Source organism: Asterias amurensis, chromosome 3, assembly GCF_032118995.1.
Source record: "Asterias amurensis chromosome 3, ASM3211899v1".
Taxonomy (NCBI): Eukaryota; Metazoa; Echinodermata; class Asteroidea; order Forcipulatida; family Asteriidae; genus Asterias; species Asterias amurensis.
The window spans coordinates 19693874-19714705 of NC_092650.1; the positions used below are offsets into that span (position 1 = coordinate 19693874).

At 39.1% G+C, this 20832-nt stretch overlaps 1 protein-coding gene across 2 annotated transcripts in view; it reads right to left on the minus strand.

The window, feature by feature from the left end:
* Positions 1 to 595: 595 nt before the first annotated feature.
* The window catches only part of LOC139934688 (retinoblastoma-like protein 1), a 30244-nt gene continuing 10007 nt past the window's right edge, over positions 596 to 20832 (minus strand). Inside the window, exons 7-20 of one of the 2 annotated variants that reach the window (XM_071929046.1) lie at positions 20341 to 20405; positions 19172 to 19358; positions 18309 to 18560; positions 17525 to 17662; positions 16857 to 16939; positions 15960 to 16080; positions 15041 to 15263; positions 14072 to 14335; positions 13235 to 13476; positions 12365 to 12541; positions 11485 to 11668; positions 7117 to 7274; positions 4905 to 5144; positions 596 to 4198 (exon numbers count right to left, since the gene is read on the minus strand). In XM_071929046.1, coding sequence (XP_071785147.1) covers positions 4040 to 4198; positions 4905 to 5144; positions 7117 to 7274; positions 11485 to 11668; positions 12365 to 12541; positions 13235 to 13476; positions 14072 to 14335; positions 15041 to 15263; positions 15960 to 16080; positions 16857 to 16939; positions 17525 to 17662; positions 18309 to 18560; positions 19172 to 19358; positions 20341 to 20405 — 2493 coding nt within the window. In that variant the 3' untranslated portion in view covers positions 596 to 4039. Of the gene's footprint in view, positions 4199 to 4904; positions 5145 to 7116; positions 7275 to 11484; positions 11669 to 12364; positions 12542 to 13234; positions 13477 to 14056; positions 14336 to 15040; positions 15264 to 15959; positions 16081 to 16856; positions 16940 to 17524; positions 17663 to 18308; positions 18561 to 19171; positions 19359 to 20340; positions 20406 to 20832 lie in introns of both variants that reach the window. The other variant, XM_071929045.1, reaches the window with a different exon arrangement.

Below are 20832 nucleotides of genomic sequence, written 5' to 3' on the forward strand. Positions count from 1 at the left end.
ACATGTCAAATTTTGGCTGAAAAAGTGTGCAAGCTATAGCCATGTGAACTTGTCAAATTTTGGCCGAGAGTTTACAAGGCTTTAGACATGTGAACTTGTCAAATTTTGGCTGAAAAAAGTGTACTGTAGCCTTGTGAACATTATAGCATTGTGAACTTGTCACATTTTGGCTGAAAAAATGTACAAGGCTATACAATAGCCCTGTGAACTTTTCAAGTTTTGGCTGAAAAGTGCATTAATGTAAAAAAAAAAAAAAAAAAAAAAGCAGTAAATCACAAGGGGAAAGCCTTGCATTTATGTCAAGACAAAATTATTAAAAACCACAAGGGGTAAAAAGCCTAGCATTTATGTCAATAAAGTTACCTAAAAAAGTGATAAAATCACAAGGGGTAAGCATGGCATTTTTGTAACAAAAGTGATAAAATCACAAGGGATTAGCCTAACATTTGTGTAAAGCAATTTATTAAAAATTGATAAAAAACACAAGGAGGCTGAGCCTTGCCTTCTCGTTGAATGTTTGTTGTAATCTAAGATTAAAATCACAGTGGTGTTAACGGTAATAATCTTGACCAAATAAAGGTAACACAATAGACAATTTGAGAAACCAGATGAATCAGTGTTCATCATAACCTCCGACCTTTATTTTACCTCTGACCTTTATTAACATTACAAGCTTTACATGAATGGCAAATTCGTTTAAAGGAAACAAAAGTATCATACAACACTGTCTAGCTTGAAATTTGTGTAATAAAAATTAGCAATGCATACACTTGCATTTTTAAGAGAATTCAAAATTCATGATCTTAAGATTTTTTTGTTTTTCTTCAGAAAAATAGTTGGGACCCACCGAAAGTCTGTCCTACCTACCAATTACAAAAATACCCTTACTTTTTGTACAAAAGAATTTACCTAGTACAATACAGAAACTCTCTAGAATTTTTGAAACAAATTTATGAATTATGAATCAATTTTAAGAATCAACGATATCCAGACACCATCTTAAATGTAAACCGATGATGAGACAATGGAAATGCATATTATACACACAGGATCGGCCAATGAATTGCTTCGACCTCTAGGAGAGGGCGCTCTTCTCTAATGAAGTACATAACATGTCTCAAGAAGCTATTGGACTCAGAAAAGAAACAAAAAACTAATAAAGAGAAAATGAATAAGCTGCAAAGGGATAATTTCAACATCCAGAGTGTTTGAAACAACATTTTGAGAAAACACCGCTTCAATTTAAAAAAGAACTGGCGCTAGAAACTTTATACAGATTTCTTTTCTAGTATTAGAATGTAGCATGATTTGTTCAGCCAAGCACTGCAAAGCCTAATAAATGAATAAAAGTAGAGCACCAAATATAAAGGGTGATGTGGCCAGAAAGCAAAACAAAAAAATAATCAGAGTAATACATCGTTATAGTGAAGCCATCTTGGATTTTACGCCACTAATGCAGTACAGCCAAAATGAGTCAAAAATGGTCTGGCCCTTTGAGAACCTGCAGTCGTTATTGCTATTTTACACTGGGAATAAGACAAAGATGGAATATCTTGATATTTGAGACCCATTGGAAGATAGTTTTACCAAACTTCCTGAGAATGTTCTTACCAAAAGGACACAATTTATTCTAGAAAAAAAAAGTAAAAGAAACCATGATTTGAAAATTGGTTTGATTAAAAGTATAAAAAGACATGTGAAAAGTAACAATACCAATCACTACTGACAAAAAGGTCTGAAAATAAAATCGATCTGTTTTAAGTTCAGGAAGGTTGATTTTTTTTTCTTGGCTTTTTCCACCAATTGTGCCCCTTAGATTTCAAGCTTCTTTGAACATTTATCTTCATCAATACATAAGTAAATAAAGGATCAGATTTTACACATCTGAAGAAAAATAAGAGCTAATTTTCTGGGGAACAAAAATTTCTGAACTCCCAGGCCTGCCTGTATTATTTCATTTTTAAGAAGGCAGTGCCATTTGATTTTTTTTCTCTCAAGGACACTTCTATTGCCAAATGAAGTGTACAGGAAACCTTTGATGGGGCACCAAGACCAAGACCAGGGCAAACAGAGGCACAAATTAAGATAAGGGTCTGAAACTTTTCATCCAAATATCGTGGAGTGCAGATTCACAAAGCCTATCATATCATATCCCTAAATTAGGGGACATACATCAAACAAAATTCATTAAAATGTTCAAAAATTAAAAAAACCTGTATTTACAAACTGGCCTGACTTGATCAAAACTGGCTCTGATTGAAACAAAAACAACTTAAGCTTCAATTTCTAAAACTTTGTTAAAAAATAATGCAAAGTAAGAATTTGTTAACCCATCTAAATGAGTAATGTTAAAAAAGACAAAAACAACAATTGTCATAATATTGTCAACTGAGGGAAAAACGATCGCTACAAATTTTCCAACAGGATTTGGACAACCTGAAGCTTCCAACAGGATTTGGACAACCTGAACCATTCAACAACGAGAATAAAAATGAAATTTCTTTATCGAGCCAATCCGGTTTCTTCCACATTACAACAACTAAAAATATTTTTATCCCCCCGAGATAGGACGCCAGTCCATTGCATGTTACTCCCCACTACCCTATTGTACTCCTGTGTGGAGAGAAGCAATTATGATTGAGTGCATTGCTCAAGGACCCAAATGTAAGGACTGACCAGGCCGTGGTTTGAAAGCCACATTCTGTTAATTACAGAAGTCAAATCCATTGCCTAAACCGCTCATCCATGAAACCCCACAGCACGCAGAACCAAACATCAAAATTAAAGGTAGTGAACAACAAATCGGTAATTATTCAAAATAATTATTAGCACAAAACCTTACTTGGTAGCGAGTAACGGGGAGAGGTTGGTAGTATAAAACATTGTGAGAAACGACTCCCTCTGATGTATTGTAGTTTTCAAGAAAGAAGTAATTTTCCACGAATTTGATTTCAAGATGCAGATTTAGAATTTGAGGTCTCGAATCAAGCAACTGTAAGCACACAACTTCATGTAACAAGAAGGCTTTTTCTTTCATTATTATATCGCAACTTCGACGACCAATTGAGCTCAAATTTTCACAGGTTTGTTATTTTATGCATATGTTGAAATATAGTGAGAAGACTGGTCTTTGACAATTACTAATAGTATCCATATCTTTAAAGATCTGACCATAAAAAAAATCCTTCTTAAAAATCAAGTTAACAAAAAATACGATTTTTTGTCCATATAAAAATAAAATAAATAAACATCACCAAAAAAACGAACTGTGATTTGTTTTAACAAATAAATTATTCACAAAAATAACAACTTGTCAGCGAGACCCACAAAAATACTGTCTTTGAAATCTTTAGAGAATGATTTTCATTAAAAAAAATTGGCCTAGAGAAATATTAAACATGATTAAATTTTTACTTTTGCATGTTAACCGTTAAATTTATTTTAAATCATTCCGGTTCTGCAGAAGAAGAAAAAAGAAAAATGTACAGAAGTTCTATACAAAATTTTACATGCCTTTCATTTTGTTGTCACTATTTCTTTCGTACACAACAAATGCCCATTTTTACCACATAATGTTTTTTGACAAGCAATTGGGTCATTTTCTCCGATCACTTTCTTTCTTGAACCGTTGAGTGTTCTTTTTCTAACTTTACAAACTAAACGGTATGCAATCAGGGCCCAATTTCATAGCAAACCCTCACACAACTTCAGAGTGCCCTCAAATTCTAAGAGTTAGTTCCTGGCTCCAGACCCCGAATTTAAGTGAGCTGCTTAAGCAGAAAATGTTGCTCATCAATTTTCTGCTAAGCAGAAATGAGCAGGATACCAGTCACAAAATTGTACACAATACATGGTAGTTTGGCTAATACCTTATCCTGGTAAGCAAAGTTTTGTTGCGCTTGGCTATTTTTACTGCTTAAGCAGCTCTATGAAATTGACCCCAGTTTAGTAGTTGGTAAGCATAAAACCCTCACTAAGCATAAAAAGCTAACCCACCAAATTAGTTACACTACCTCCAGTGAACCATGGTTCACATCCCTCATCGGTCTGATTTGAGGCTGATGATGCGCTGTGCGAGGCGGTTGGGCTCCATACAAATTCGTTTTGGTGAGCTGTCGTTAGCGTCTAGGGGCAGGACCCGCTTGGGCGTCTGACGCTCACCGTTAAGTTTGATCATGTTGTTGATGTCTCGAAGATTCTGAAAGATGTTATATTGATAACGGTTAAAGGTCCGGACATAAATTAATTTTTCTCAAAATAAAAGGCATAATAAGTCACCTGTGAAATTTTCAGCTAAATACAGTGTCTACTTGCTGAGAAAACAGCAAAAAACTGTCAAAAAATTGTCACAAATTTTCACAAGAATATTGATTCCATCCACATTTAGCAAAGTGACAGTGAGTACCAATCGTGTTTCAGTCAACATTCCTGAACAGACACCAACCATCAGAAATCTAATAAAAAGATTCCCGCATAAACCATTCTTCTCTGATTCAAATGTTGTGGGGTGTAGGGAAAAAAAGGGAATACTTTCTCAAATTGTTCATACTTTCAACAGCTGCAGTGTTTCTCTCTCACAAAGTAAGTTTTTGAACAAAGATAAATTTACTAGAGCAGGTCTAACCTTCTTTGGGAATCAGTAGGCATTCAACCTGTAACTGCCGTATAGCAGACTGAGGACTTGCAACCACAGGGTTTTGCTTTAGAATCCTACCAAGCTAAGTTCTGATTTCACAATGACTTGAATAAGTTTTGTCTTCTGGTTAAAATCACAAAATCACAGACAAGGAAACAATGTTTATATGAAAGAGATCGGCTGTTTATATTTGTAGAGTTCGGAGTTTCTGTGATGGAATATCATCTTAACAAACAAAGAAACAAAACCCACATCCAGAGATTCTTACCTTTGCAGGGCTCTTATTAATAAAGTAGAGCATGCCCTGGTTGGGACTGGTCGGAACTGGAATGGAGTTAGCGTGAGGGGTGACGTACACCTCGTGTCGACTGGACACCTTACGAGGCGACGCTGGATGCGGCCTGATGACTGGCATCGGTGACAACGAGGGCGCTTCGAGGTTCTCCTGGCTGCCCTCACTCGGTGGCGAGAAACGTAGCGCAAAGTGCTGGATTCTCTTTACAAATATCTGCAAACCAGAATGACCATTTTGAAAACTGTTGCAAATTTGTTTTGAAACAGAGATACATAAATTGCTATGATGGGTTTTTAGTTTGCATCGTTCATTAACAATATCATTTTGGTTTTGGCCTTCCATCGATGTGTGTTTGTTCTTTTTGTACGACACAAAACACAAACCTCATTTACATCAAACTCACACCTTTAAAGATAATGAAAGAAAGCTGACCATAAATATTTCCTGCAGAGGTGCTGTAGTTTTTGCTCAATGAGTAAAACAATTTAACGCAAATAATTTTTTTCTCAATGAGATGAAAATTATTTCAGCATGTATATTCACAGTGAGTAGGGATCTATGTTGTGGCCAAAAACTAAATCTAGAAAAGGTATAAAAATCAATCTCCTGACGATGACTAGAGCAAGCTAGTCGAAATGTTGAGACAAATTTAAGAACTCACTCCGCGGGAGAGCAGTTCATAACGAGAAGTAGTCCCAGCCATTTTTCTATACCTTCCGTAGCCTTGCTCAAGGCAGTTGAATTATTCACTCCGAAAAAAGACCGCCGTTGTATAAAACCCACCCGTATTCACTCTGCGTAACATCGCACGACACGATGCCCCCGTACACTATCCGCATGCAGAGGCCGTCAGGCCGACAGCCTTGTAGGGTCTGTGTTGAAGCAACTGACCTCATTACTATAATAAGCGAAGAGTTCCCACGGTCAGATCGTTACCATAATGCCCGCGAAAGACGAGACATGTCCACATCATCACACACCACCACCACGGACGCTCAGCGAGCATGATAGGCGTGCGTGATTGGACGTCAAAATGAATAATTCATTTGCCTCACATCCAGTGTTGTCTGATAGGTCTGACGAACGATATACATATTAATGAGCTGCATACTAGCATATCCAAGAGCCCCCCCCCCCCCCCAATTTTTTCCACTAGTTGAATTTTTCTCAATACAACACATTAAACCCGGAAGATACAGACCCGACAAGGCTGTCGGCTTGACGGCCTCCGCATGCGGTTAGTGGTACGAGTGCGATGACTTGTGTGAACAGTATTCGTACGATCTGACAGTGTGTATACGGGTGGGTCATGCGGTGTGATCGCACGCACCACGAACAGGGTATACGGGTGGGTTTACAGCGGCGTCTTTTCGGAGCGAATAATGCGACTGCCTTGAGCAAGGCTGTACCTTCCGCCCAGGGCCCAATTTCATAGAGCTGCTTAGGCACAAAATCTTTGCTTAGTAAAATCAGATTACCGGCCAAGACTCCACTCAATTGTTATGCTAAGTGAACAACAGCTAAGTACCAGTCACAAGCAATGTATATGGCATGAAATTTTGGCCAGTAACATGTGTAAAACATGCGAGCGATTTTCATGTTTAAGCAATTGTTTGCTTAAAGGCACTGGACACTATTGGTAATTACTCAAAATATTTATTGGCACAAAACCTTACTTGGTACGAGTAATGGGGAGAGGTTGGTGATATTAAACATTGTGAGAAACAGCTCCCTCTGAAGTGCCTTAGTTTTCGAGAAAGAAGTAATTTTCCTCGAATTTGATTTCGAGACCTCCGGTTTAGAACTTGAGGTCTCAAAATCAAGCATCTAAACGGACACAACTTCGTGTGACAAGGGTGTTTTCTTCTTTCATTATTATCTCGCAACTTTGATGACCGATTGAGCTTAAGTTTTCACAGGTTAGTTATTTTGTGCATATGTTGAGATACACTAACTCAAGTGTCCACTGCCTTTAAGCAGTTCTATGAAATTGGCCCCAGGTAGTAATAAACAAAAACGGACAGTTCCTTTCAGTACCGCGAAGCCCCTGGCAAAATTTAATAAATCTACTCTGCCGTATATAGCAAGAGAGTTCTCTTAAGAACAAACTCTACCTGGCAAGTACACACATGGTGTTACTGCAAACCAAATATTTATGTATAAAAACTCTTTGAGCATTTCTTACCGCGTTGTAGAAGGTAATGAGGTCCCCTCTTTCTTCATCTTCAAACGATGAGCTCGTTCCTGCCATCCTTGTAGGGGTGGGAGGGGCACTGCCGGAATGAATGGGGAGTGTGCTTGCTGAGCGAACTCTCAGCCCGTGTGGGTTCGGGCTTGAATCAACTAAAAAGTATAAATAGAATCAAGTTGTGGAAGTGAACAAACCAGTCATTGTTTGAGATTATAGACCTTTTAAGTTTGTTATTTTTTTTTTAATGTTGAACCATCGCGTCAAGTGGTACACATGGACTCGGGGGGGGGGTTTCAAACGGCATACACATGGAACTTTCAGGATGCATGAAAAAAGTGTGGCATTTGTATTAAAGACACTGGACACTATTGCTAGTTGTCAAAGACCAGTCTTCTCACTTGGTGTATCTCAACATATGCATAAAATAACAAACCTGTGAAAATTTGAGCTCAATCGGTCGTCGAAGTTGAGAGATATTAATGAAAAACTAGACATTAGGTGTTTGTGAACAAACACAAAGCTGTTCCGTGTTCTTTTGCTTGGATTATGTGCTAAAATGACCAAGGAGCCTATAACTGAAAAAAAGTTTGAAATTGTTGAATAGTGTCTTGAGTTATGGTGCCACTTCCGGTTGACCCAAAGTAGAGGTCGACATGGGGTCACGGTATCTCCAATGCCCAAGGGGTCTAAAACTGAAAAAAAGTTTTAAAATCGGTTGAATAGTACTTGAGATATGGTCCCACTTCCAGTTGACACGGAAGAAGAGGTCAAAATGAGGTCACGGTTTTTCCCAACAAATTTTAAGTCCTAAGGAGTCTATAACTGAAGAATTTTTTTTAATCGGTTGTGTAACTCTTGAGATATGGTCCCACTTCCGGTTGACCTGGAAGTAGAGGTCAACTTGATGTCACAGTTTTTCAAAATTAATGTCCATGCCCCACGGAGTCTTCACTACAGTGTAAAAATTGGTCCTGCACTCCTTGAGATATGGTGTTGCAAGGATTTTCAGTCACTTGTCAATAGAGGGCGGTATATAAGATAAGTGGTCCCTAGTTGAATAATGTAAAAACTTGCATTTGACTCAGGATTGTTTAATTTGATTGGTTTCTTGAGTTCATGCTAGTATCTTAAGAGTCCATTGCCATGTGACAAACTACTTAAGGATAAAATCCTTGTATTTGGTTGGTGGTTTGATGTTTGATCTTGTTCGAGTGGATTTTACTGAACTCGTAACCACCAAACTCTGCACCTACGATCACCATTTTCGGCTTAATGTGCATGCGCGGAATAAAATGTGCGAGCTTGGAAGCACACAAACAAAAGAAATCCCTGCTAAGCAGTGTATTTTGCTTGACGTAAGCGCAGAATTCACTGCTTCTGCTAAGCACTGAATCTTTGCTTCCAGAGCAGAGCACGACATTGGGCCCATTTGCACAAGATTTTTCATAAGGTTTATTGCGATTCAGAACCGCAATGCATTTTGGGAAGGAATATGGGGCGGTTACTATGCAGTTTGTACGACTCGCGCTCGCAACGCCCTCTCTTGAAATTTTGCAATTCGCGATAAAACCTTAATAGGCAAGTTCCCATCATGATAGGCCTGGGTGACTAGTGAAATTTACAAACTCGACTAATCGCCCCTCAAACCCAACTTGGACGCTTGCCGCGATAAATTACGGATTCTCAAGACTTGTGCCGCAAAGTGTTGCAAGCGCACGTTATATTATATGTTGCGAATAGTAAGAAGCAACACAACCAGTATTTCACTGGACAGGTAGTCGGGACAATTTTTGTAGTCAACGTTTGAGCACGATTATAACAGAGTAGAGAAAAATAGTAGTCGCGACTCAAATAATAATTTGTAGTCGTAACTCAAATAATAATTTGTAGTCGCGACTTTAACACTAAAGCACACTAGTCGCCCCGGCCTACTTTTGCACGTAAGTAAACCACTGGTATTATCCTGAGATTGCAAATCAAATTTTTAAGTCACTGTTGTTTTCAGTTTTACAGGACTTGCGCACATAGGCAACTGTAGCTTTTTTTATTGCGAATTGTGACGCTCAAGAACACATTCCCTGCTAAGCTGTTAAATACGCTTAGCGTAAGCACAATTCCATGATTACGCAAGCGCTGCGATTCTTTCCTTTAAAAGCCATTGGCCCTGGACCAAACTACACTAAAGATTTTTAAACACAAAAAGCAGCTAAACACAGCAAATACAAGTACAAGTTGTGAATCAAGGTATTCTGCTGATCTGCAATTTATTTTAAAGCAAAATGTTTTGCCTATTGATTATATAAGCAGCTCTATAACATTAAGCCACTATTCTGCTCAATTTATGCATTTTTATAAAGCAAAATGTTTTGCCTATTTATTATAAGCAGCTTTATACAAATGACCCACTCAACCACAAGAGAAACGTCAGCATAATAAAATCGCTGCTTTTGTATTCCTGCCAAAGAGTTTTTGTATGTCATGGTATAATTTCCGAAAAGAAAGCGAAATACTTGAATTAGTTTAGACAAATGGTCCCCGGCGCAAACAAGGTGACTTCACCCGTAAATGATTCAAAATCCCTGGCGTTCTATTTTCGTCGTCCACGCTCGTCGCCTGAAACGAAGCCGGTCAACTCGGTCCCAAACCAACTCGGTCCCAGTCATACGCTGACATTTTTTTCACTAATTTCTCAAAAACTACAACACCACAGCAAGTAATATGTTAAGGGAAGCTTTCAACTATCATTATCTTCAAACTGTTTAAGTTTAGTGTAAACATGGAGGTAGAATGTGTGGACACGATGGTGTGTCGTCGTCGTCAAAAACCCCTATTCAATTGCGCACGTTCGTTAAACGAAAACCCTATGCCTTCGTGTACGTCCAGAACTCGGTTAGGAAACGAATAAAAAGAGAATTCGCTGTGGTCCAGAACGTAAGTAGAAAAACAACAAAAGGAGACTTGAGTAGACTTCTCTCAAGAAGTCACAACTCATGATAGGTACATACTGAATTGCATTTACCATAGAGAATGTTTAACAATAACATGGAAGCGACTGCATCCAGTTATATTCAAATGCGTATACTCATCTCAAGAAGTCACAACTCATGATAGGTACATACTGTATGGCATTTACCAAAGAGAATATTTAACAATAACATTGAAGCGACTGCATCCAGTTATATTCAAATGAAGATTACGTGGTTAATTAATTAAGATTTTCAATTTTTTTTACATTTAGAGTAAAGCTTATGTTCTAAGCTACAATATGGTATAATAAACTCACTCTTTCGTATAATGGTTTGGGAGATTAGGCTTAAAGAAAAAACGTGTACAAATGCAATGGGGTTTTGGCGAGAAACAAAGAATAATAATAATAATAATAATAAAAATAATAAAAATCTCGACGAAAACAATACCTGTTCCGACGGTAGGTCGGAACAGCTAAAAAACCACCCTTGTCACACGAAGTTGTGTGCGTTTAGATGGTTGATTTCTAGACCTCAAATTCAAAATCTCAGGTCTTGAAATCAAATTCGTGGAAAATTACTCCTTTCTCGGAAAACTATGTCACTTCAGAGAACCTCTCCCCATTACTCGTCACCAAGAAAGGTTTTATGCTAATAACTATATTGAGTAGTTACCAATAGTGTCCACTGCCTTAAACCAATGATGTCACTAAGACATTTTAGATTTGGATAACTTTCGCACTGGAATGGTTTTGAATGCAATGGCAATGTACAACACTATTGTAAGCATGGATATCATGAGGGCCCAATTTCATAGCGCTGCATAACGGTAAGCAAATTTGCGTGCTTACTGTAGCAGAAAAATTCACTTAAGCCTTAGCGTGTTTCACAGGTTAGAAAAAAATTGGGCGGCCGTGTTGCGTGTTTACTGTGGATTTGCATTGTGACGTCAGTTATTTTAGTGCGGTAAGCAACGAGAGGTTAGCATGCCTTTTCGTGTGCTTACAGTTAGCAGTGCTATGAAATAGAAATCGCACAGTAAGCACAAAATCGGCCGCTAAGCAGCGCTATGAAATTGGGCCCTGGTTGAGAGCATGCACTACTTTGCCAACTTTTTACAAAGTTAATTTGTTTAAGCGCCTTGCTCCATGTCATGACCAGGACCCGCAAGACACACTCTACTGCTGTCAGTAATGAACCAAAACATTCTGTACAAACGTCTACAGACCCCTTTTAATCTCTTTTTGGGGGGAAGTTTGGTTGAACTAGACCGCTCTTAATTATGTTAATTGGACTTCTTTCGAGGATTTTAAGGGGGATCTATACCACCGAACAAGAGTGTATCAACTGCTAAATATCGGGCGCTAATTATTCCACAAGTTGACACTTGACTAACCTTTCTGTTTGTCGGCATCTGGTGAGCTCTGTCGTGACCCATTGCCATTTGCCCCGTTGGTCCCATTGGCCGAGTGTTGCCTTCTGTCTTGGAGGAGTACGCTACGATAGACGTGGCTCTGGGCCTGGGGCTGACGACGGTACGCTTTCATTATGTCTTGGAACTTCTGGTCCTGCTTGGTGACCTAGCAGAAATTGGAATTTAAAAAGAAATCTGATTAAAGTTTGGTTCAAAGAATTAACTGAGCACAACTTCATAAAAATGTTCAGCACAAAATGAATGGGGCTCCAGTCACAACAGCCACCTGCTTTCTGTCGAGCAAGCTTTTTCTGTTCTCAGCAATTTTTGGGGGGTGATTACAGACTTTATGAAATTACAGTGCAAAAATATACACAAAAGGCATAAGAAAAATATATAAAAAATTTCCCCAAGCACAAGCTAGTGAATCTTGGCATTGATTTATGTAAATTGCATGCTGATATTCAAAACTTGTGGCCGATTAGTATGCTTACATTAGTTTTTTTTTAATATTTTGGGCTTCAGATCAAATTCAAAATATATGAAACCATTCAGAATGTCTTATATTGTACAGTCAGAAAGAAAAAAAAACAGTTAAACACCAAGTCGATTTTGTTTTACATCCGTTCAATTCAAAGTTTATAACTTTCAAAGTTCTGTAAGACTGCCTTCTTTTATAGGACTGTTACTGCACAGTATGACTTGAAAATGTTTGACAAACTGCATATATTATTTGCACAGCCAATATAATGGGTACACTTTTTGAATAATTTAGACACTAAATGAACAACAGAAAAACAATGAGGCAACTGGAAAACAAACAAAATAAACATCACACTTGAACCAGCTCTCTTGTCCCTACCTTGCACATGAGATATATTGCACTCATGATGACTTGGTCTAGATGTCGGTCCTTCATCAGGTCAACATGTTTGGTCAGTGAGTACTCGATGCAGGTCCACGTCTTGCGGCGTAGGTCCTCTGAGAGGTTCAGCTTGTGTGCCAGGTCCAGCAGACGCACATTGACCAGGTGGAACACCTGAAGAAGGAGAAAGAGTTTCGAGTTTATTGATCGGCTTCGTCGTGGAATACAGACTGTGTATAGTTAGTAGACTTGGGTTGCTTAAAAGCACTGGACACATTTGATAACTACTCAAAATATATAATAACATACAAAATAACGTGGTAACAAGCAATGGAAAGCTGTTAATAGAAAAAATTGTGAGAAACGGATTCATCTGAAATCACAAAGATGTCATCTCTTACTATAATGGGTGCGTTCGATAAGCTTCCCCATGTCGACTACGGGGTGCTCATTCAAGGGAACACCTCATGGTGATATCATGCACGGCGGGCCAGCCCCAAGTGACCCATTCAACAAGACTGGGGGCTGACCCAGTTGAGCCCCTGGAATGACGTCAAAGCTATTCGAACGTACAGGGGGCAGACCGGGGTCGACACGGGGAAGCTCACAAACCCACTCAATATTTAAATCCGAGATAGACTTCAGGCCAAAAGCAATTTTTGAAGCGCAAGGTTTGTTTTCTTGCAACTTAGAAGACCAATTAAGCCCAAATGTTTAAAAGTTGTAATTTTATGCATGCTGGGATACAACAAGTGAGAATACTGGTCTTTGACAATTACCAAACGTGTCCAGTGTCTTTAAACCAACAAATTTTTTATTGCAAGTTTATCTCCACAAAACCATCTTGTTCCACCGTCTAAATTTTACCTTTCTGAAAAACAGTCCCACCGAGCCGGTTCTCCTCGGTTTGCTCATCGCCACGGCAGCTTGATCAACCTCCCCTTGCCCAGTACCCGTCACACTGATCTCCATCTCATCCTTGAGCGGCGACTTACTCATCGTTGCGCTGGACAGTTGCTGTGTTTGACCTCGGGTCATGACCCTTGGAGAGGTTGTGACCTTCAGAGGGCTGGAGACGAACTTGATGTTGCCATCTTTATCTTTAATGCCTTGATAAACAAAATTGCAAAAAATATTGGACGGTGTCAAAACATTCTCCACAGTATCAATACAATAGTATTGCCAGTATCATTGTAGAATACAATTTTCAGATTTCCATAGTTGAAATAAATAACAACAAATACATGTAGTGATAGAAAACAGTAAAACAAAAGGACAGACAAACATGGTACAAGAATAAAGCAAAACTGACACAATACACAAAAACCCACCGGAGTGATTTGCCTGTGGATCTTTTTGTCATATTTTTTTCCACCACAGAACTAGGGAAAGTACCGAGTATAAAGTGCGTCATACACATTGGTGTAGCTATAAAAAAATAAAAAATTATACACCCTATCACCGATGCAAAAAAATATCTTTCAAATCATTGCAGTACCTGATGTTAACACAAGAGTTCGAAATGCCTAGTGGTAGGAAATCTGCTCTATAGCAATGCAAAGGTCGTGGGTTTAAGTCCAACCGAAGTGATTTGGCTGAGGTTTTTATTTCCTCACTGACCTCGAGAGAGTACAACCAAGTACTGTTGGTGTCACTGTGTAAGAAAAAAAACAAAATACACACTCATACCTGTCTTTCTCATACCTTGTATCGTCACCGTGACCGTCTGGGGTTGTGTCACCGTTCTCGTCTTGGGTTGTGTCAGGGTGATGGCCTTGGGCTTCACAGAGACGGTCACGCCGCTCTCCAGCGTCGTCTCACCGAGAGAACTCTCGTCCGAGGTGCCATTGGTTGACTTGGAGGACTCGTCTACAGGACTCGTGACGACAAACAGTCTACGCTTTGCGCTACCCGGTGACGGCGAGCTGAACCGATCGCGGGCGGAGGTTGGTGACTGGAGGAGGGCGTCTTAAAATCAAAATTAAAGTGAACATTTACAAGGATGTGATTGTGGTTATTATAATCATTCTGGAAAATTAGTAGCGATATCTTCTTAGTCTTGAGGTCGTGAGACGATTTCCTTTGGTTATACTCAACTTGGATGTTTCCAATTTTGGAAATAAAACTGAAAACAAAGTGTTTTTTTTTTATGAGGGTAGACTTTGAAGAAAAAATCTGTAAATGTTGAACAGAGATCCGGGTAAGCAGCATTATAAAATGGGTTTTAGTACCTTTTGTAGATCAAGTTTGCCATGACATTAATCCCTACTCGCTGCGAATGAAAACGTAGGTAATGTAACTTAAATGAAGAAGTTTAAGCTTCATTAAATTTTTGAGAAAAATTATTTCAGCAGAGTCGTGTAAATCTGCTGTACATACTAAAATAATTTTTCGTCTCATGAGACAGAATTTTTTTTTTTTAAAGTTGTTTTATTCGCTTCTAAACAAATCAAGCATCCCATTGAGCAATATAATTTAAGGGAAGCTTTTTACAATCATTATCTTTAAACTGTGTTTATTTTAGTGTAAAAGTGTAACGATTTATGTTTTGTGTCATACAAAAAGCACCCAAACCCTTTAAGCAAGTAAAGTAAGCCCCGGTGATTTAGGTCAACAGAGCTACATAGCACACTATAAAGAGAATTTCATATAAAAAAAAAAAAACACACCAACCTTTTTTTGCCGGGTCAGACTCCATGAGCATCCGTACACGTTGATGAACTACAGGAGACCGGTAGGGCTGTGGTCCACTACCGTTAGCTTTAGTACCGTTATCCTGATGGGTTGTGATAGAGACATCTTCGCAGGACGGTGCACCGTCCTTAGACTCCCTCAATGCCCCCCAGACCGGTGAGTCACCTCGCCACGCTCGGTCCTGGAGTATCTCCTCTTCCACCTTAACGAAAAAATTAAAGTATTTTGTTAACGCTCTGATGCGCTGACCAGTAGCTTACTAGCGATAGGTTTAAATCCCTTAAGAACAAATAGTTGTCAAACGAAAAATAGAGATGGCACTACCACATAGTTTTCAAAATGGGAAAGAGGACTCTTAAGGGTGCCATTGTGACATTGTGACTATTTTTTTTATATATTTTTTTTTTTTGGGGGGGGGGTCACCATTCGCAAGCAAAAAAAAAAAAAAAGTCCATATGATCAATTTTTTAAATAAAAACAAATGGTGCATGAAAGGGTTGAAGACCAGCTTGAACAAAAATGCAAAAAAGGCAAAAAGTTATCTAAGCTGACATGATCTTGTATAAAAAAAGGAGAAAAAAAAGAGAATTAAATTCATTTCACACCGCTGGGCTGGTTTTGTTGAGGAGTTACTGACCCAAGTGCTTAAATTACCAGACATAGGCCAAGGGTCCGCAGGAGTATTGCAAGACCTGCCGTCGATTTCACAAAGCTCTTCCTAACTTAAGATTAATCCTACGACTTAGACGAGTCCCAACCCTGCACTGTAGTATGCAGACCTTAAGATTAATCCTAAGTTAAGACGAATTACTCGCCCTTACTCGAGATAAGATTATCTTAGCGTTTTGTGAAATCGACGGCTGCTGTTCCAACAAACATTGCGACAGGTACTACTTACATGGTTGAGGTGTTTGACAATGTCCCTCGAAAGACCTTCTTCAGCCCTCAGCAATAACTCAATCACTTTGTAAAAGTGGAATGCCGGCAACTCAAAGATCTCCAGAATCCACGGAAATGACCTTGAAGTACAAAAACGAAAGGCTTGAATAAAATATGTGCTGTAATATCTTTTGCCCCAATTTCACGTAGCTGCACAAGTAAAGTGTAAATAATAGTATTAGCTGGAAAGCATGTTATCTATAAGCAAAATTGAGCAGGAAACCAGCGACATGCAATTCTTTTTACATGGAATTATGGTTGGTATTGGTAAATATTTTTTAACAAGTATAATTTTTTAATTTTTTTTCTTCTTAAGGCCCGGTCACACTACAGTGTGCGTATTCTGCATGGAGCAATTCAACCAATAGAATGCGTTCTCTTTGAGTTTTGATCGTTATCGTTATCGCTGCAGTGTGACTCGGCCTTAAAATGAGCTGACTGGTCCTCGGGTGTTTTGAATCTTGAGGACTTTTGGCGAAGCTCAGTTTAGAAATGAGCAGGATACCAGTAATGTAGTTTGGCTGGTTACCTTATTCTGGTAAGTGTAATTTTGTTGTGCTAAGCTACTTTTTAAGAAGGATTTGAAACTTTGCATGGTGGAAATACAAATAGAAAGGTTTGCGGTAACAACATGTAATGACTATCTCTAATGAGTTGGGGTGGTTCTGAGAGCTACTTTTGGTACTAAAGAAAGCTCTATGTAATTGGTCCCAGGTATTTTGAGATTGCAGGTGAATTTGAGCCAACCAACAAATGCAGACTTTTGCCGAGTATCAAGCATTTGATCTTCAAGATATACAAAGTTGACTTTAAGATATACAAAGTTGTCTTCAAGATATATATCTTCTTGACTTACTTTTGTGAGTTATATGCAAATATAATGACTTCTAAACAGCAAGCTAGGAGAGACCGATGGAAGATGTCATGATCCAGTAACGTCTGCAAAGAGAAAAAATAAAAGTTACACAACAGCAAGTTACTTCTTTCCCGAAAACTACACAATGTTTTATACTACCAACCTCTCCCCATTACCGTTACCAAGTAAGGTTTTATGCTAATTATTATTTTGAGCAATTACCAATAGTGTCCACAGCCTTTAAGTATTGCTTGTTCACACGTTAACCGATAACTTACAGTCCTTTTTTTACCATGAACACGATACACAAAGAAACCCATAAGCAGAGGATGTGCACAATCACAATCATGGGTACACACTTAGGGGGGTCCATTTTATGAACAACGGTTTGAAAACCACTGATGTAGCAGTTATTTTTATATCAATTAACAAAGGTATACCCATGACTGTAGTTGTGCACTTAAGATTTGTGTAGAGTCGCCTCACCAAGCTGGTAAATTGTGCATTTTAATTTTTCAAAAGAAACTTTAATAGGTCAAGAAAAAAATTGTACTGTCAGCAATGTATCTTTTTTTTATATAAATGGTATCATTCACTACCAGTTTAATGACAAGTGAAGTTGGCTCTTAACCATTCCACTTATGAATTGACCGTAGTCCATTCCTTACCGATAAGTCCGTCTTGCCTTTATGTTCCACTCGTCTCTTCTCACTAGCTAGGATACTCTCCAGGGCTTTATAGTAAAGACTCTTTGCTAACGTCAACCTCCTCTTAGCAAAATCAATCGGAGGTCCATTACCGTCATCCTGTCAAACAGAAACAATTTAACTCAATGTTGAGAGGCAACAACAAACAGTTTTGATACGACCTTCATCAACTTAGTAGGATTTGAAACTTTGCATGGTGGCAGTCTCTATGAGACAGGTTTGCTGAAGCACCATGTGATGCTGTGGTGCCCTGTGCTGTTGCGCCCTGTAAATTCCTAAAATAGAGGTGCCCCTTTACAAGAGGACAATTGCTACGCCCCTTCAAGAACTAAATTCAAGGCCTGCAACTCTGCTAATACATGGCCTTGACCAGGGCCCATTTTCATAGTGCTGCTTAACGGTAACCAAATTTGCGTGCTTACTGTAGCAGAATAATTTGCTTGATCCTTAGCATATTTCACAGGTTAGCAGAAAAATCGGGCAGCCATAAATTGTTGCGCGGTTACCGTGGATTTGCATTGTGACGTCATTTGTTTTTGAGTGGTAAGCACCGGAAGGTTAGCATGTCTTTTCATGTGCTTACGATTAGCAGCGCTATGAAATAGAAATTGCACAGTAAGCACAAAATCGGCCGCTAAGCAGCGCTATGAAATTGGAATCGAACCAGGGCCACATTGGTGAAAGGCGAGAGCTTCACACACTATGCCACCCTATTAATAACAAACCCAGTGACAAGAAAGCTCACCTGGGTATATCTCTGACAGAACAATTCCCCCATCTCCTTGACCCGGTTGATGATGGACTCTGAGATGTCCTGGCTGCAGCATTCAGTCAGCATGGCCTGCAGCTCATCGCTGGGACCCACCTTGCGTCCTGCCAGCAGCGCCTGCAGACGACTGACTGTCTGAGTGGCGGTGGAGACCGGTGTTACTGTTGGGTCTTTATCTTTCAGATAGCGGCGGTTGGTGAGGGGTGTGGACGGACAAAGGGTCTTCACCTGCCAAAGGATCAAGAATAAAAGAGACATTCATCTAAATGATCTTTAATTATTTGCCACCCATCAAATGTGGTTTACCTTAAACGCTAGAGTGTGCATCTGAAGAGAATGCTGCCTTCAAACTTATGTGAAACATTACACACACAAAATCTTGCAAGAAAATAACAGCAAGAGGGTCCTTTCCCTGTCAAATCACCCAATGGGTTAAGCCTTACCTTCTTCAATTTGCTCAAGTTTGCTCAAGTTTAGCTCTATTTGATAAACAATTTTCTCACTACAGCATGCAGCCTTCTCAATGATTCCAGTCAAGTGAGTGTTACCACCAGTATTCAAACAACCATTAATATATAACCACTGGGTCAAATTGGTTATAATGTGTGATTTTGGAAGGGAATTGCACTTGCAAACCAAATCTGACATTACATTTTATGTAGGAGCAAGTTGACGTTTGATGACCTTGTTAATCACATGATCTGGAGGTGAACTTCAGTGAAAATTTACACCAAATGTTTTCTCCATTATACAAATTTGTTTGTAGGTATGACAATCTTTGTTTGTTTTCAAGCTCTGCTCAAAGTTCCACATTGTTCTTTCAAGGACTAGTACCCTACCTTCTCAATATACTGTGGCACGTTACGCTTAGCTTGCATACTCTCTCTCAGACTAGTAGCTTCTTTCATGGCAGGCGACTTCGCTGGAGTGCCTATCTCCTCGTTTGCATCGTCGCTCAGGAAGATTCGCTCGTCGAAATCTCCCTTGGTCAGAACATACTCCTCGTACTGTTTGTTGATGCTTTTACTGCAAATGTAAACGTTTACACAACAAAAGTGAAATAATATTTGGTTTTACCCTTACACTGACGAGTGTGTAAGCACTGTATAATCAGGACTTTCCTGAGTTCTGTGGAAAAAACAAATCACAGACATTGTACTCGGGTGAGACTCAAACCCACTACCTTTGCCAATCTAGAGCAGATGTCTCACCAAATAGACCACCAAGATTGCCTGGTAGCTAGAGGCAGTTTATATTTAAGCAGCGGGTACCGCAAGGATTAATGCGGGTACCGCAACATCTTATAAAAACAGTAAATCTACTAGCAGTCCTAGGTCTAACACAACCCAACACCCAAACTATTGGATTTTAATATGGTGGTTTGCCTGATCCAATGTAAACCATAATCAGTTAACTAGCAAGCCTCAGTCCAACACCATACAGTTAAACTCAACACCCAAAACTGTTAAGATTCTGACTACTTCATTTCATTTCGTTTTATTTTGGTTGTAAAGCCAACGACTCACAGAAAAGCAAACTTAATCAATGTACTACTAGCCAAGAACCCAATGGAGAGAAGACAAGGAAGGAAGTTTCAGTTTTACATGTGGATGGGAAAACCCCATAGAAATATTCCAGAGGAAATATTCCAGGGGAAAAACCCATGTAGTCAGGTAAGAACTGAAAACCTCATCCACATAGTGCCCCCACTATGACTCAAACCGATACCACAAAGCCACCACTACGCCAACCCGATTTCCATTATGGTGATATGCCTGATCCCATGGAAACAATCTCAATTTGCGAGTGCAGTCCTCAGTCCAACAAAATAAAACAAATTATGCAGTTGGATTTTAAAGAGTTTTGGGTAGTCGGGGTTTATAAGAAAATGCACTTCAGAAGGAATCCACAGCTGACATAGAGGGCGGCACAGCAATCAAAGACGACAATTTAGCTCAGCTTTCTTCGTGTTCTATTTCTACATCATTTTTTTATAACTTATGCTTACCTGTTTGGTTCGAATGAACTAGTATCCACGAGTCCTGACAATTTCTCCAAGTTCCCTTTCAGCACCTTATGGAGGAATAATTGAAGGGAGACATTATTTGAAGGAAAATTTCAAGAAATTTGTTTTAAAGGCAGTGGACACTATTGGTAATTACACAAAACAATTATTGGCATAAAACCTTTCTTGGTGACGGGTAATGGGGAGAGGTTGACGGTATAAAACATTGTGAAAACGGCTCCCTCTGCAGTGCCATAGTGCCATAGTTTTCAAGAAAGAAGTAATTTTCCACGAATTTGATTTTGAGACTTTAGATTTAGAACTTGAGGTCTTGAAATCATCTAAACGCACACAAATTCGTGTGACAAGGGTTATGTTTCTTTCATTATTATCTCGCAAGTACGATGACCGATTGAGCTCAAATTTTTACAGGGTGTTATTGTATGCATATGTTGAGATACACCAACTGTGAAGGCTAGTCTTTGACAACTACTA